Below are 13,769 nucleotides of genomic sequence, written 5' to 3' on the forward strand. Positions count from 1 at the left end.
AAGAGTTCTTGAATGAAATGAAAAATCTCGAAGCTGTACTGCAGTCATGGCCCTGAGGACAGCTAAAAGGTCAACAATAAAAACACCCATATTGTCTCTACCCTACAGCTTCTAGTGTTGGAAATAATGGTGGAGATCAGAGGGAAATATATGTTTTTTTCAAGACAGAAGAAAATTATGTGTCCAGCTTCCCCTTAGACCTCAAAGCTTTTAGTTTTTGACTCACCACAACATGCAAAGCTACAGTAGGATAATGAGGGTTCATCACTCGTACACATAATGAAATTCTTGTATACAACTTAGTGGCTCCTAAAACCTTGCTATCCTAATTTTGTCATGATTGCTTATCTTACAGATAATTGTGGTCATTATAATCTGAATTTTGATATCTGCATCTGACGCAGCCTGGTAATTCTGAACTGGACGGACTAGCCAGCAGAGTTTCCACTGGAGACAGGGGTCCACCAGATTAAAACATTCATCTTCATGCCAGGTAATGCTGACAATCTTTCCAGTGTGCCGTTTTTCCCAGGAAACTGAGTTGGTACCTGAGTTTGCTTTGGGGTTTCAAGCTGCTAGGGGTAGAGGTAAGCATTCTGCTGCTGAAGGCCATAGGGGGTTTGCTCAGGGATTCCAGGGAGGGGCTTTTACGGAGGTAATGGTCTGGTTTCAGCTCTTCATTTCTCCCCTTCAGAAGGTCTGTGGGAATTAAAAAAAAGCTGTCAGTTTGCAGTCTGAGGAATTTGATTAATCGCTGTCCTGCCACCCAGCACACAATATGTAGTCTGTTGTTTTGATTCTAAACAAATGTACTCATTTGTTCATTAAACACACATGGGGCTAGGAAACCTTGAGCAGATTAGAGGTGATCATAACAAGGAATGGCTTTGATGATTTCAACAGTACAGACTGCCTGGTTTCCTGTGATTGATACTCCTGCTGGGGGGTAGGGGCCTCAGGTGAATGAGGGGAAATACCAAAATCTACAGTCTTAAAGGTTCAAAAGCTGATCGCCAGATATCTTCACCAGATGACTGACCAGCCCTAGCACAATTCTTTTCTGCCATTAGCAGACTTGTAACAAGAAAGCCTCTTGTCTCCTGAATGCAACCCAGCTCAAGGCAGCAGTAAAAGGCACTTATTATCACATGATGCTTGGCATCCTATCTGACAACTTTGGGAAGTCTCAATATATTCGTAGCAGATGCATCTATATTTTTATTACACGTATTACTTGTTTTTATAACACATATTTTATGGGATACATTTATAGATATGTGTGTATATCTATATGAATAAAATAAAATCAACAAAATTAGTAGTCATAGTATCCAATGTTGATAGGTTTTTGAAGAGAAGCCAGAGAGATCACAGAAATCAAATTATCTCCCCATGCATATCAGTCATGAGGTAGAGCAATGTACAACACAGGGAAAGCTGACCACTTCATTGATGTAGACAAACTGTCAACAAGCCAGGATCTACAGCCAGCACGTTATGAGCCATTATCAAAAATGAACTGAATGTGGAACACAACTTTTTCTCCTCCTTTTCATTACCTCCCTATGTTAATTATCAACTAATGCTGAATCACCTACAAGATCTCAGCTTCAGCAAAGGGTAGTATCACTGAATCAGTCCTAAATTTCTTTTCAGCAGTAGCTGGGGTGCGTGCATCAGCAGTTACCAGATAAGCACATCCTTCCAACAGGCATGCAGCTGCCCTTTCTTTGGCTCCTGAATTTCATACGACTACACCAGCATTCGTAGCTGCTGAGAGCTATAGGCATTTCTGCACCTTCTTTCCACAGCATAAAGGGCTGCTAAGTTCCTATCTATTAAGAAGTCCAGATGGAAAAGGACAGAATCCAGTCCCAGGAGACTGTCTCCTTTCCAGCAGCTTGGCTGTTGGCAGAGCTTTGTTGCATTGCGTTGCATACACCTTGCTCTGTCAGGGTCATCCTTCCTTCGACTCACCTGTCCCTTTTTTGTGTGCACCTTGAATCCATAACAAGAAACAGCACACAGCATACTCTTATCCACTATATATTCCAAACGTGTATGACTCTTTCAGCTCCTCATAAAGTTGGATTTATGGGGAACTCCCTCAAATTTAAATAGCCACACCAATCAGACAGGCAACCAATGAATGATTCTTGGGACCACTTTACATTTAAGAATATTCCACTTAGAGAAACAGATCTACTGCAAAAAGCATATCTGAAACATTATGAAGAGGCATGTAGGTTTCTCACTAATTTATAAGGATGGCAAAAAAAACCCCGCACTGTCAAATTGTCATTAACATAATTGGACTGGCTAATGGCATGGTCTAATTAGGAAGTGCTGTGCCAATCATTCAGGATGCATTCATGCATGGTACAGAAAAAGGAAGAAGGAATGATCCCAGAGAGGTATAAAGACTATTGGAAGCATTCAGGTGGACAGAAAAGAGGGAGAAGACAAGGGCATATTAGGAGTCATTTGGAAAGAGAAACAGGATAATAATCGTATGAAAAATATGCAACATGATTAAGGAAAATCACATTCTGTTAGCGCTATCTATTTGCACTATTTAAAGAAACCTTGTGGTTACCGGCTTGACTTATACAGTAGCGCCTGAAGTGGTACAAGTTAACAGCATCCAGTTTTGTACTTTGAGTCTCACTTGCATGAGTAATATACTTCCTTTGACTTATTCCTGGCTGCTAGAAACTCCAGGACAGAACCGGTAAACCTCTGATTCTAAATGAAAAGATCATAGCCAAAGATCAGCTCTCTCTGCGAAGTAATCCATTCTCCTCTCCCAACAATGTAACATTTGGGTCATATTAAGGACATCACAGAACCCTGCTGTGATACCGGTCAGATGGAATCAGCCAGAAGATTATTATTATGAAGACTACTTCACTCTGAATTTCCTTGGGGATATTTTTTAATTCAGCGCTGTTTGCATAGGGCTTGGATCAACTGCCTTCTAGGATTATTTAGATTGGAACCAGAGCTATTACAACTTTACAGCGAGTAAGCCTTTGCTACAGATTATTGGAACTAAATTAAACCCAGGTACAAAGAGAAGCTGTAAATACAGGAACTTGTTAGATAAGCAACATAAATTTTTACCATACAATGGCTATTAAAATATCTGTTGATTTCAACAGATTTTCACAGAACAATTGTCTATGGGTAATAACAGTAATTATCCATGGCCTGAAGTGGGATATTTATTATTAAAGACTGGCATTATATTACACAGTTGACAGATGACTTCACTCTACAGTAAACTGGCAGAGATTAAAAAGGTCTTATGTTCTGTTTAGGATCATTGTATACTCTCATGCAAGACATTTTCTGGAAACCAACTGATACAAATAAACTCTGTTCCACTGATAATTTCTGCTTGCTTACCATTTACTCCTGCAGGAGAAGCCAGTACCATAGACAAGATGTTATTTGTTTATGCTGCCATCTACCCTATAACCTGTTTTGCTGTTCAGATCCAGTACGTCTTCGTTTTTGAATGATGAAAGGGGAAGCTTAGCAGATTATCTGAAGAGTCTAAAAATGAAGACAGGTTCTAATTTCCCTCCTGTACTAGCAAACTATTGCAGAAAATCCAATCTACCAACGAAGAAGTTGTGACTGATTTTTTTGTCCCTCCCTGCAGTTTCACTGAGGTTTCACTACAGGAATATAATATTTCATCTGTCCTTAAAAATTCAATAATCTGTTGTTACTAGTTTTGATTCCAATGCAACAACTACATTCAGGACTAGATAATCAAAAAAATGGGCCCAGAGAAAATGGGAAACAAACACTAGTAGAAAAGAATATTAAATGACAAGAGAACAAAAGCAAAGTGTGAAATAAAAACAAATGCATCTCTTGAGAGCTCTCAAAACAAACTATTTCGAGCCCAAATATGACTGCTCCTAAAACAGCCACATCACTATCTGAAATGTTTGATGTATTTCAAATGAAGCTCAATTTAAAAACAAATAAACCCTGAAAAGACAGTGCTTTGGACTTGTTCCAGATACATACATGTTGAACAAAATCCAATCCTCTCCAGTTCCACAGCATGGATTAGAGAGGTGCCATGGATACTTCAGAATAAAGAAGGCAAGTTTGTGTTGGCAAACCATAATAAATCAACTATTTTTTAGTTTTCTAAGGCTATGATCAAGATGGGAATGGAAACACAACATAATTAATAAGCTCTCTAAAACAAAGACTGAAGACACTTTTTCATGTTTCCTTTGACCATATGACAAGAAGAAAAATGGCCCAGGCAGAGGCCAACAGTTAAAAACAAGCTTTTGTTAGTAAAAAGGGGCAACATTTTTACATTTACTGCAACTTACCTGCAAGAGGAAGGTCTGAAAGATCTGTGTGTCTGCCAACGCCCTTGCTGGCTGGCTTGGCATTATTATAAACAGAATGTCTCTGTGAAACAAACAAATGTACAAAAGAGAATTAAATAAATACTAGCCATCATGCTTATATAGGCAAGCAGAACGCAGCGCTGTTTCTGCTATCTCAAGATCGCAAAGCAGATACAGAAACCTTTCAACAAGGTATCAGCTGTACCTAGAGCTGGATAAATGGTCATGAAAAATAAAAAGACAAAGGGACAATGTTTTTAGCTAGTAATATATTGGTTTCTGAACTATTTCACATTTCTATTTGCACCATTTTTTCTCTTGCCAAACATAATCTAGTGTCACAAACCCAAAGTAAGAATGCCAGTTCCTAACCCTGCCTCTGTTCCCAGCACCCTGAACGATAAGTCAGAAGGATTCTTGTTTCTGCAGCCTGAGCACCAATGTTCAGCATTGATACCCCCTCAGTCAGGCATTAATAGAAGGTTCCCAGACCTCTGCCTAATCCCATTCTTTAAACTTCCTTTGCTGATTCTTTGAAGGAAATGTGCTCACACATTTGTTAAGTAGTCTTTCAAAGTCATCTGATTCTTCAGAACACTCACCTAAACACCCTAGCCTTGCAACTGTTTTTAACTCAGATTCAGAGAGGAACATCAACTCAGATTCAGAGAGGAACATCAACTCAGATTCAGAGAGGAATGTCCCATTTTAAGTCCAGTGACCACTCAGTCAAAAAACATACAATGGCTTCTCTAGCCTAGAAATGTTAGCAGACTGATGGTATGCCACCTTCAGCATATGTGGAAATCAGGAAGCACAGTGCATTTGCTTCTCCATCATTCACAAAAGCAGTATTTCCAATAACATTGCACCACAGATTTGAAAATTGCTAACAGAAAGTTAATTAACTGGTGCAGTGACATAAGTAGTACTATATTCCAGAACAGTTATGCTTCAGGAGGAAAAAAACCAAACTCTAAGAGCCCTTCATTCAGCACTGTATGAAATTACTGGATAACTGGGGGCATATAGCTTAGAACCTTATTATCCCGTGTCTCTCAACTCACATGCCAGCTACCTAGTTTAGTTTGATGTTTCTTGTAACTCACTCCCAATAATTGAAACCTATTTTCTGGTCAACAGTGATTAAAGTTCAGAATTGTATTCCAAAGAGTTCACATCCGTCCACTGAGACCTCTAAGCTGAAGTCAAAGACAAACTCACTTTGATCCTTTTTGTTAGTACTACAGTATTTGATGTTTCACAGCAAATAAACAGATGAGTTTCCCCTTCCTCTTGTCAACATATGCATGTTGGCATGCTGAAGCTATGTCATGCTGTAGCAAACACTGCATCTACCCATGTTAAAACTACAAGGATGGAAAGAGCTCCTTGTACCTGCATGGGGGAAACAGCAGCTGCTGGGGCTGTCCTCACTGGAATTCCACTTAGAGGGCTCCTGGGAACCTTGTGAACCGTGATATTTTGTCCAGTGCTACCTGCAAGGAAAAACGTGGAAACTTTTGCATTTCCAACTCAACTAGCTCCCTCTTGTCAGAACAGGGAACCACTGGTATAGTTGACACAGATATTATTTATGTACCAAGCACTGACAGAGAATATCCATTAAGAAGCAAGAAGGCAAAAATTACATGTTCACTGCTAGAAAAATTTTTTACTACTAAATACAGTGTTCAAATACCTGAGCATCCTAAATCAAATGATTTTATCAGTGACTTCACAGTGGCAGCAGATTCTGAAGGTGTGGGAGATGCTCTGCTAATGCAGACTCCTTGCCAGCGGTTGGTTGTATCTGTCTCTAGAGATTCTACCTCTTCAGCTGTCAGCCTGCAAAGCAGAAATCAGATCAAACTCAGGGGCAACAGGAAGTGCAAGCAGAAATTAGAGGTCTTTATATGTAGTAAGGCAAATCTAACAACGTACATCTTTTATCATAATGCTCAGAACATGGAGCACTCATTAGAATGTTCATGTTCTTTTCCTGGAGTGCCTGGCAAACATTAAATCATTGAGACTAACAAACTTTTCTGCACTGTTAACCATACCATTTCCATTCCCCATCCTCACACAGGATGAAGGATTATCATAGAAAAAGGCAGTTTAATGAGACTTGTGAGTAATCATCAATAGTTACCTGAAGATGGGCTTTCAATACAGCACAGGGGCCAAGAGGCTACTGTGGTCCTCAGTGTATAATGAGGAAAGTAACCAAAAAGAAAGATGTTAACTTACACTCTGTGGTTTTAATTGGCATGACCACTGCTGGAGTAATTGTTACCAGTTAAAATGCCATAACTGAAAATAAAATAAGTAATTGGACAGCATTCAGATAAGAGCCACAAAAATTAAACCAGAAAATATACCTCATAATGAAAAACTTTGGAAACTCAACTCTTACAGCTTATCAACAAGGACACCTGCTGAACAAGTAAACCCTCAATCACAATCCATAAGCAGTTATATGGGGAATAAAACTGTTAAGTGCTTCATCCAAGCAGACACAAGAATACCAAAATTCAATGGCTGAATGGCTGGAATAAAGATAGACAAACTCAAAATAGAAATAAGGCTCATGTTTTAACAGAAAAGATCATCAAATTACTCCACTGAAAAGAAATTTTAAAGTCAAGATTAGGTGTTGGACTTACAGGAGTTAGTACAGGGAAGTCCACAGCTGTGTTAAAACAGCAAATGTAATCATACAGCGTAACGGTTGCTTCTAGTCATGCATTTTATGGATCTGGCTGACATTGCTTAGCACTAACACTGTACTTACCCGGTAGCTCTCCTGTAGAGTTCGAGTGTAATTACCTAGCTTTAGTTTAGGAAAGCTGCAATTACATAGCAAAGTCCGGTCACATAAAAAGAGAGTATTTATACATTACTTTCCTGATCTCCTAGCTACTTAAGAAATGCATGCTAATCTGCAGGTTCTGAGGTATCATCACTTTTCCCTACTTTTTAGTATGGCAGGCACCAAGAGCTACATGAATACAAAAGCAGGAATTATTTCATAAGAAGGCTGGAGAGCTCCATCCACAAAGTGCCTATAGGGTTGAACAACTTCTGCTGAGCTAAAAATAGGAGTCAGAGTCTTTTTCCTTTCCCTTTTGGCATCACAGTCTACAAAATGCAAGGGGCTAAAGGGTGTCAATGAATAAGAGAATAAGAGTGACTCATGTTTCTATTTTTGGCAGAGTTAAGGAGGTGCTGTCTTTAAGCACACATTGGCTATTTCTTTGCTAATTCATTCAAGCTCCTTGCATGCCAGGGGAGCCTGCAGAGGCAGATGGCTAGAGAAAAAGCCATTTCAGTTCCATTCTCCATTTAATCCAATAAGGAGGAAAGGCAGATTGGGCAAGATTCACCGAGCTCTGAGGGAGCCAGTGTTTTGCTAACTTTAAGTTCTACCCTTCACTTTTTCTTCTGTGGCTTCATAAAGCATAAACAACAAATCAACAGGTGATAGCATCTGCACTTTAGTTATACAAAACCACAAAAGCTAAACGAGTCTTGCTTCTAGTAAAGTATGGAGGAAGAATAGATTTCTGCCTTAAGATACGAAGCCACCCAATGCAATCCATTACACTTTCAAGAATTAAATAGGCCACTATGGAAGAGTTCTGCCTAGTTATCCGAGTAACAAGGGTGTACACCAGGTTTGTGGAGTATTATCAGCGTAAGAAAGGGACAGTAAATGCCTGTAGGCCAACTGGCAATCTTGAGAACAAAGCAAGTCAGAGGCATGCTCTAGGCAGCCATCACTTCATCGGTTAGGATTTAACTCTGAGAACAGCTCAAACCCCACAGACTAGTCTCCTCAGTCTAGCCTTTGATTGCAAAAGGATGCAAACATGTTAAATAAAGTTAGAGTAACTAGACCAGCCCATACGCCATGCCACAGAAAAGTCCATTGAGAAATCACATGCCATTATTTGGTCGTTGTACAGAGTAATTATAAAGATTCAAGTGCTGGAGCTACTACCGGTTCCAATTTTGTTAGGATGCTTCCTGTAATCTTAAGGCTGTGTATTTCTAATAGGCTTCTAAACGTACCCTGAAACAACCTCCTAGCTTAAACACAATCACATCAGAAAACTGAGGCCTCTCATGCTGCAAACCTTGGCATGAAAGGTAGGAAGAACAGTGCCGAGACCTATTTGCTACAACTAAAACCACACATGCCAGCCAACAAGCAACGGAGAGTTATGAAACTTGGTGAGTACCTTCCATTTTTAAAGAGTAAAATCTGTATGATAAGGGGATGCATGTATGTGTACATATATGGGTTTCTCAATAGAGAAGCAGAAGAGTAGGAGCTTAACTTGCAGTAGCAAGATAATTCAGGAGGACAGTATAGGAGAACATGACTTAGAAAGATTAATGACAAGCCATAACTTCAAACCAAAAATGACCCCTTGTGCACAGAATTTATTCAGCTTAGTATAGCTTAGGCCATCCAAGACGACTAAGCAAGCTTTGCTACAAAAAGGATGGATTTGAACAAAATGTCATCTACTGCTGTATGCTTTCCTTGAAACGAGAATGAATGGTTTACATAGATAAATGCTGCAAGTGCAGCTGGCTTAAGTGGAGCAGCTCCAGGAGGAAGCAGAGCACTTTAGCCACAAAGGAATTAAAACGTGCAGTCCTTTTCACAAAACTACTGCCTGGTTTTATTCATTCATCGATGAGAGAAGTAGATGCAGTAAGCTTTTCTCTAATGGCAAGAGTTAGACTCCTTGTTTTCTAGGTTTGGAATACGTGGACAACAGACCACCAAGGTGCAAGTCTTTCTGTGCTTAACGTATAGATTTTGGCAACAACAGCCTTCATGTGGTTGTGAAATTTCTAAACTGCTCCAATGACCTCTTCATTACAGGTGGCCTAGGACCACAGAACCATGTTTTCAGAAATCATTACTCTGCAATCCAGTCTTTGACACAGTTCCTGTCATTGTTGTGAATCCTCCTGAACTCCAGGGAACACAAAGAAGAGACACACAGCTACTGATGCACAGAACAGAAGAGAGGCCAAGGGCAGGCAGCAGACAATTCCAGACACTTAAACATTTATTTGGCACTTCAATATATATTTCTTAAACAAAACAACCAACATTCAACAGCTGCCAGCACAGAAAAGAAAGGCAACACAAGTGTGCATATATGCATACACTTCAGTAGCACGGCACAAAGGTGAAGGCCATGCCAAAGCCAGGACATCGCGTGGAATTCTCTACTAGCTCAGCCTGCTCTGAGACCAGGCTCTTGCTAGGTCTTCACATCCAGGAGGAAAGGACAGGAATCCCACAGCCAAGACATGAAATTCCAAGTCCTGGAATGAATCCTGATGATCTCCTGGTAGAGATGGTGACTTCCGAGTTCCTCCTTAGCAGCCAAGTAAAGCTCTCTCCAGGTGTCTCCAGTTGCAAAGCTGAACTTCAGCAAGTTCTCCCTGATCATCATATACTTCACCTGAGTTAAGGGTATGAGAGACTCCTTTCTGAGAGGATATTTACTAGGGGCTTGATATATTCATTTCTTTTCCTTCCCATTTCTCCATCTGCAATTCTCACAGGTAGGACAAACCTCACATGGGACATTCTCTGTGAAAGTCACAGCAGGACATGCTCCTTGGGCACCACCCTGCTTCCTAACAGACACCAAGTCAGACATGCCACCCAGTGGCGAGTGCCTTGTCAATACAATATTAAAAATCTGAAACCATCAAAGCAGCTCATACTGAATAAATAACTTCATGTTTCCATTCAGTTTTTCTGCTGGATTTCAGTAACCTAACGCTCAAGTTTGTGTGTGGATGTATACATACTGATCTGTAGGCATACATGTATTTAGACACACAGAGATAGATCTATGAATATAATACTATATGGAGAACTCATAAAGTGTATGCTCATTAAATTTTACAAGTTAGACATACACGCTCAGTTTTATTTTTTTGCTTAAACTTAAAATGGCATGTTTGAATTTCTGTTTCAGGGCAAATACCCCCATCCCTCCAAAAAAGCCCTCAGTTATTTCAGTTCCCCAAATATCTCTGATTACTTCTTATGGCCTAGTTGGCTTTAAACTAATTCAGAACTTTTTCTGCCTCATGGAGTCTTCTGAAGAGAGAAGCCTTCTGAAACAAAGAAATAGGCTCTTGCCCATGGGGAAGAGGTGGACCCGAGCAGCATTCACACTTTGCGATACACTTGACTTTTGCAGGGCAATAAAAAACTGGAGGTGCTCTCTCGAATTGAAACTTCCCTTTTTCAGCTGCAAGTTGAAGGTATGTCCTGAAGTGTCTCACAGGCCTGGCTATGCATCCATTCAGGGCTGTGTTAGCTGGTAGAGATCAGGGACCTATGGAGATACAGACAACAATCAGGGAAGTTATAGGAAGCAATACAATGCCCATTCTGAGGTACAGCCCTCTATTTTACAGTTAATCGTCCTATCATCACTAAATAAAGGGGAGAGGGGAAAGTGCTGATGGTGTTGCTAGGACAGTTGGAGTGCCTTAACACTCCACTAACTCAGCTTTGCGACGTGATAAGCAAACAACAATACAAAAGAAAAAATATTGATGTTGCTCAGATAGGAAGAAATTAAGTATTTAAAGCCAGGGAACCAATTTCAAAGGACAGGGATGGTAGTGTTCCTGGCTCTCCTCTCTTCTAATCTTGCTCTACCTCAGTCAGCTTTTCTGTTTCAGGGTCCTTACACCAAAGGGGATGGAATAATCTCCATTCAGTGGAAAAAAAAACCAACCCAAAACCAACAAAAAAATGAAAACAAAAACAAAAACAAAAAAACAAACAAAAAAAACCACAAAACCCAACCACCACCCCCAAACCCCCACAACTCTGAGGAGTCACTAACTAGAGCAAACAAACAATACTTCAAGGACCCTGCTCTGACATTCTAGTTTGCTTACTTTCAGTGAGAGCAAAATGAACTATCAAACCTCTGTAAGACAGAACAGCTGCAAAACACAGGCACAAATGAGCAGCACATCAGCACATACAGACTGACAGCAGGGTTTAATACACAGAGAGTACAAGCTTATTTCCAGGAGAAAAAGCATGTAACACTGCCATGCTGTGGCATTTGAGACTTTAGGAGGAAGAACAGAAGCAAATTAGTGGGATACATCACAATCTTCACTTTAGGCTTCCGTTTGAAGATTTGGTTAATTTTTTTTATTATTCTAAGAAGTCACCCATTTAATTACAGATGTAATTTCTCTGTTTACCGAGTACTACTCCCAGCCCAACTGTCTTCCCTCCGTGTTCTTGGTTCAAGGCACATAATGTTATAGTGCCAAAGTAATTTTGCAAACTTGAAGGGAAAGAGTCAACGCAATACCTTGAAACTTTCACTGCTGCTAAAAACAGTGTACTGCCAGAAAGGCTTGGAAATGGGTGTATAATGAAGCCAAAAAGAGCTGTCCATAATTTGGGTACTTTCAGCAACAACTTCCTTCCTTTGTGTTACAAACCCAATGTAGTATTTCTTTTCACCACTTCAATATTTGATCTTAAAACAGCTACAAAAATGAATTTATTTCCAAGGTGAGTGTTCTGAAAAGATGAAACTTGCTACAGGATCATAGGATAATTCAGGTTGGAAGGAACCTCAGGAAGTCACCTAGTCATCCTGCTCAAAGCAGGGCCAGCTATGAGGTCAGACCAGGTTACTCAGGGTCTTATCCCATCTGGTCTTGAAAACCTCCAAGGATGGAGACTATATAATTACAATTTCCACCACCTGCGAGGAGACAGTTACACAACAGTGGATTGTAAGCTTTTGCGGTTTACTGCAGAGAAATAACATTAATTAGGATGTAAAATATCATAGAAGACTGTCTGAAACATGGGTTAATCAATTTGTAGGTTTCAATCTGTACTGACGTGGGACAAGTTAAATCCTCTCTTCCTTATTCCGTTTGTTTGATGCTGGTCCAACCTCCCCCCAACATTCTTAGTCATAGAATTAGACATTTAATCTGTGTTAAAGATGCCTTTGGGAGGCTCTTACCTTCATTCAGATGAACTCTGATGACCTCATCAGGATTTTTTCTGCAAGTTCTTTGGCTGTTCCTGAACCAAAAATGACTTTTTGTCTCATTAGAAGAATGTAACGGTGAAATCGAACTTGGAGGCAGGAACTCAGGCAGCCACAAGCAAACATTAAAATGGCAGGATGTTGTAGGAGATAAATTGGCTTCAAGATCAATTTATGAGGTGGAGTCTAATGACCCTCAAGAGATGGCTGAGATTTTGCCAAAAACCTTTGAGTAGCAAGCTATTTGGAAGGTACATTTTCCAATCAGACCTTAAAAATCAGACAGGAAACTTTCACTAGGGAGGGTCAGATATTCAGCTCAATGCACAGCTGCTCGGCATTAGCAAATATGAGGAATACTTTATAGACTGCTTTAAGGTATCATGCTACAAAACTGTTTCCACCAGTGCTGAGCGTGTATTAAAAGTCACTGTGGGTACCAAAATCTACTGCTGATTCTGAGCAGTAGCATTTGTGAAAGCTGACTAAAAGCAACAATGATAATATCCCCAGAACCTTCTGGGTCAAAGAAGCTGAGGTGGTGGGGAACATAGCGACCTCAGGAATGCAAAAATAACTGGGAGTGTAGAACTGGCTCTCAGCAGGAGCTTTGGCGACTTCAAGGATTTGTTTTATAGGTCAGTACAGTTTTAAAATTTCAGTGCTTAGCTGTTGATCACTGCTTTGTTTAGACAATGCCTTACATAGGCATCATTACCTTCTCCATATCACTCAGTACAGAAATTTTCCATTCTCTGCATGGACACTGTGAGCCAAATCAGTTATACTTATATTGACAAATACAAAATTTGGTCTCAACACCTGTCTTTGAAAGAGAATAAATATTGCCCACTGCAAACAGTATATCCGGCTCCATGACCAACGTAATACTCAAAGCAAGCTATACAGGTAGTCAATATGACGCAGAGACAGACATATATCTATATGTATGTGAAAAGAGAAGGAAAGACAAACGCCAAAACTGACTTAATTAAATATGTGTCTGAATACCTCCTTCTGGAACTACATATGTATGGATTCTGGGGATCTAATTTCAAAAGCAGTATTTGCAGCTCAGGCTTCTTCTGCCAAAGAGCTGACAATACAGCCATGTTCCTTATACATAGAAGATAAATATCCCAGTTTGCAAATTAGCAGGTCATCTTTTATTCAATTTAACTATTATCAAACACATCTTCAGATTAAAAAAATAGAATAATAACGAGGAGAAACTACAAGTATATGATTCCTGACCTTATATATGGACCCCGCTCTAAACAAGAGAAATTTCATT

The 13,769-nt window shown here is 39.9% G+C and overlaps 1 protein-coding gene across 3 annotated transcripts in view; it reads right to left on the minus strand.

The window, feature by feature from the left end:
• The window catches only part of SPECC1 (sperm antigen with calponin homology and coiled-coil domains 1), a 90,339-nt gene that overhangs the window by 24,115 nt on the left and 52,455 nt on the right, over positions 1–13,769 (minus strand). For 2 of the 3 annotated variants that reach the window (XM_049802587.1, XM_049802588.1), the window contains 4 exons: positions 6,088–6,233; positions 5,784–5,884; positions 4,365–4,446; positions 549–699 (listed from right to left, as the gene is read on the minus strand). In XM_049802587.1, the coding sequence (XP_049658544.1) occupies positions 549–699; positions 4,365–4,446; positions 5,784–5,884; positions 6,088–6,233 (480 nt within the window). Of the gene's footprint in view, positions 1–548; positions 700–4,364; positions 4,447–5,783; positions 5,885–6,087; positions 10,772–13,769 lie in introns of those variants that run through there. The other variant, XM_049802589.1, reaches the window with a different exon arrangement.

Source organism: Accipiter gentilis, chromosome 6, assembly GCF_929443795.1.
Source record: "Accipiter gentilis chromosome 6, bAccGen1.1, whole genome shotgun sequence".
NCBI lineage: Eukaryota > Metazoa > Chordata > Aves > Accipitriformes > Accipitridae > Astur > Astur gentilis.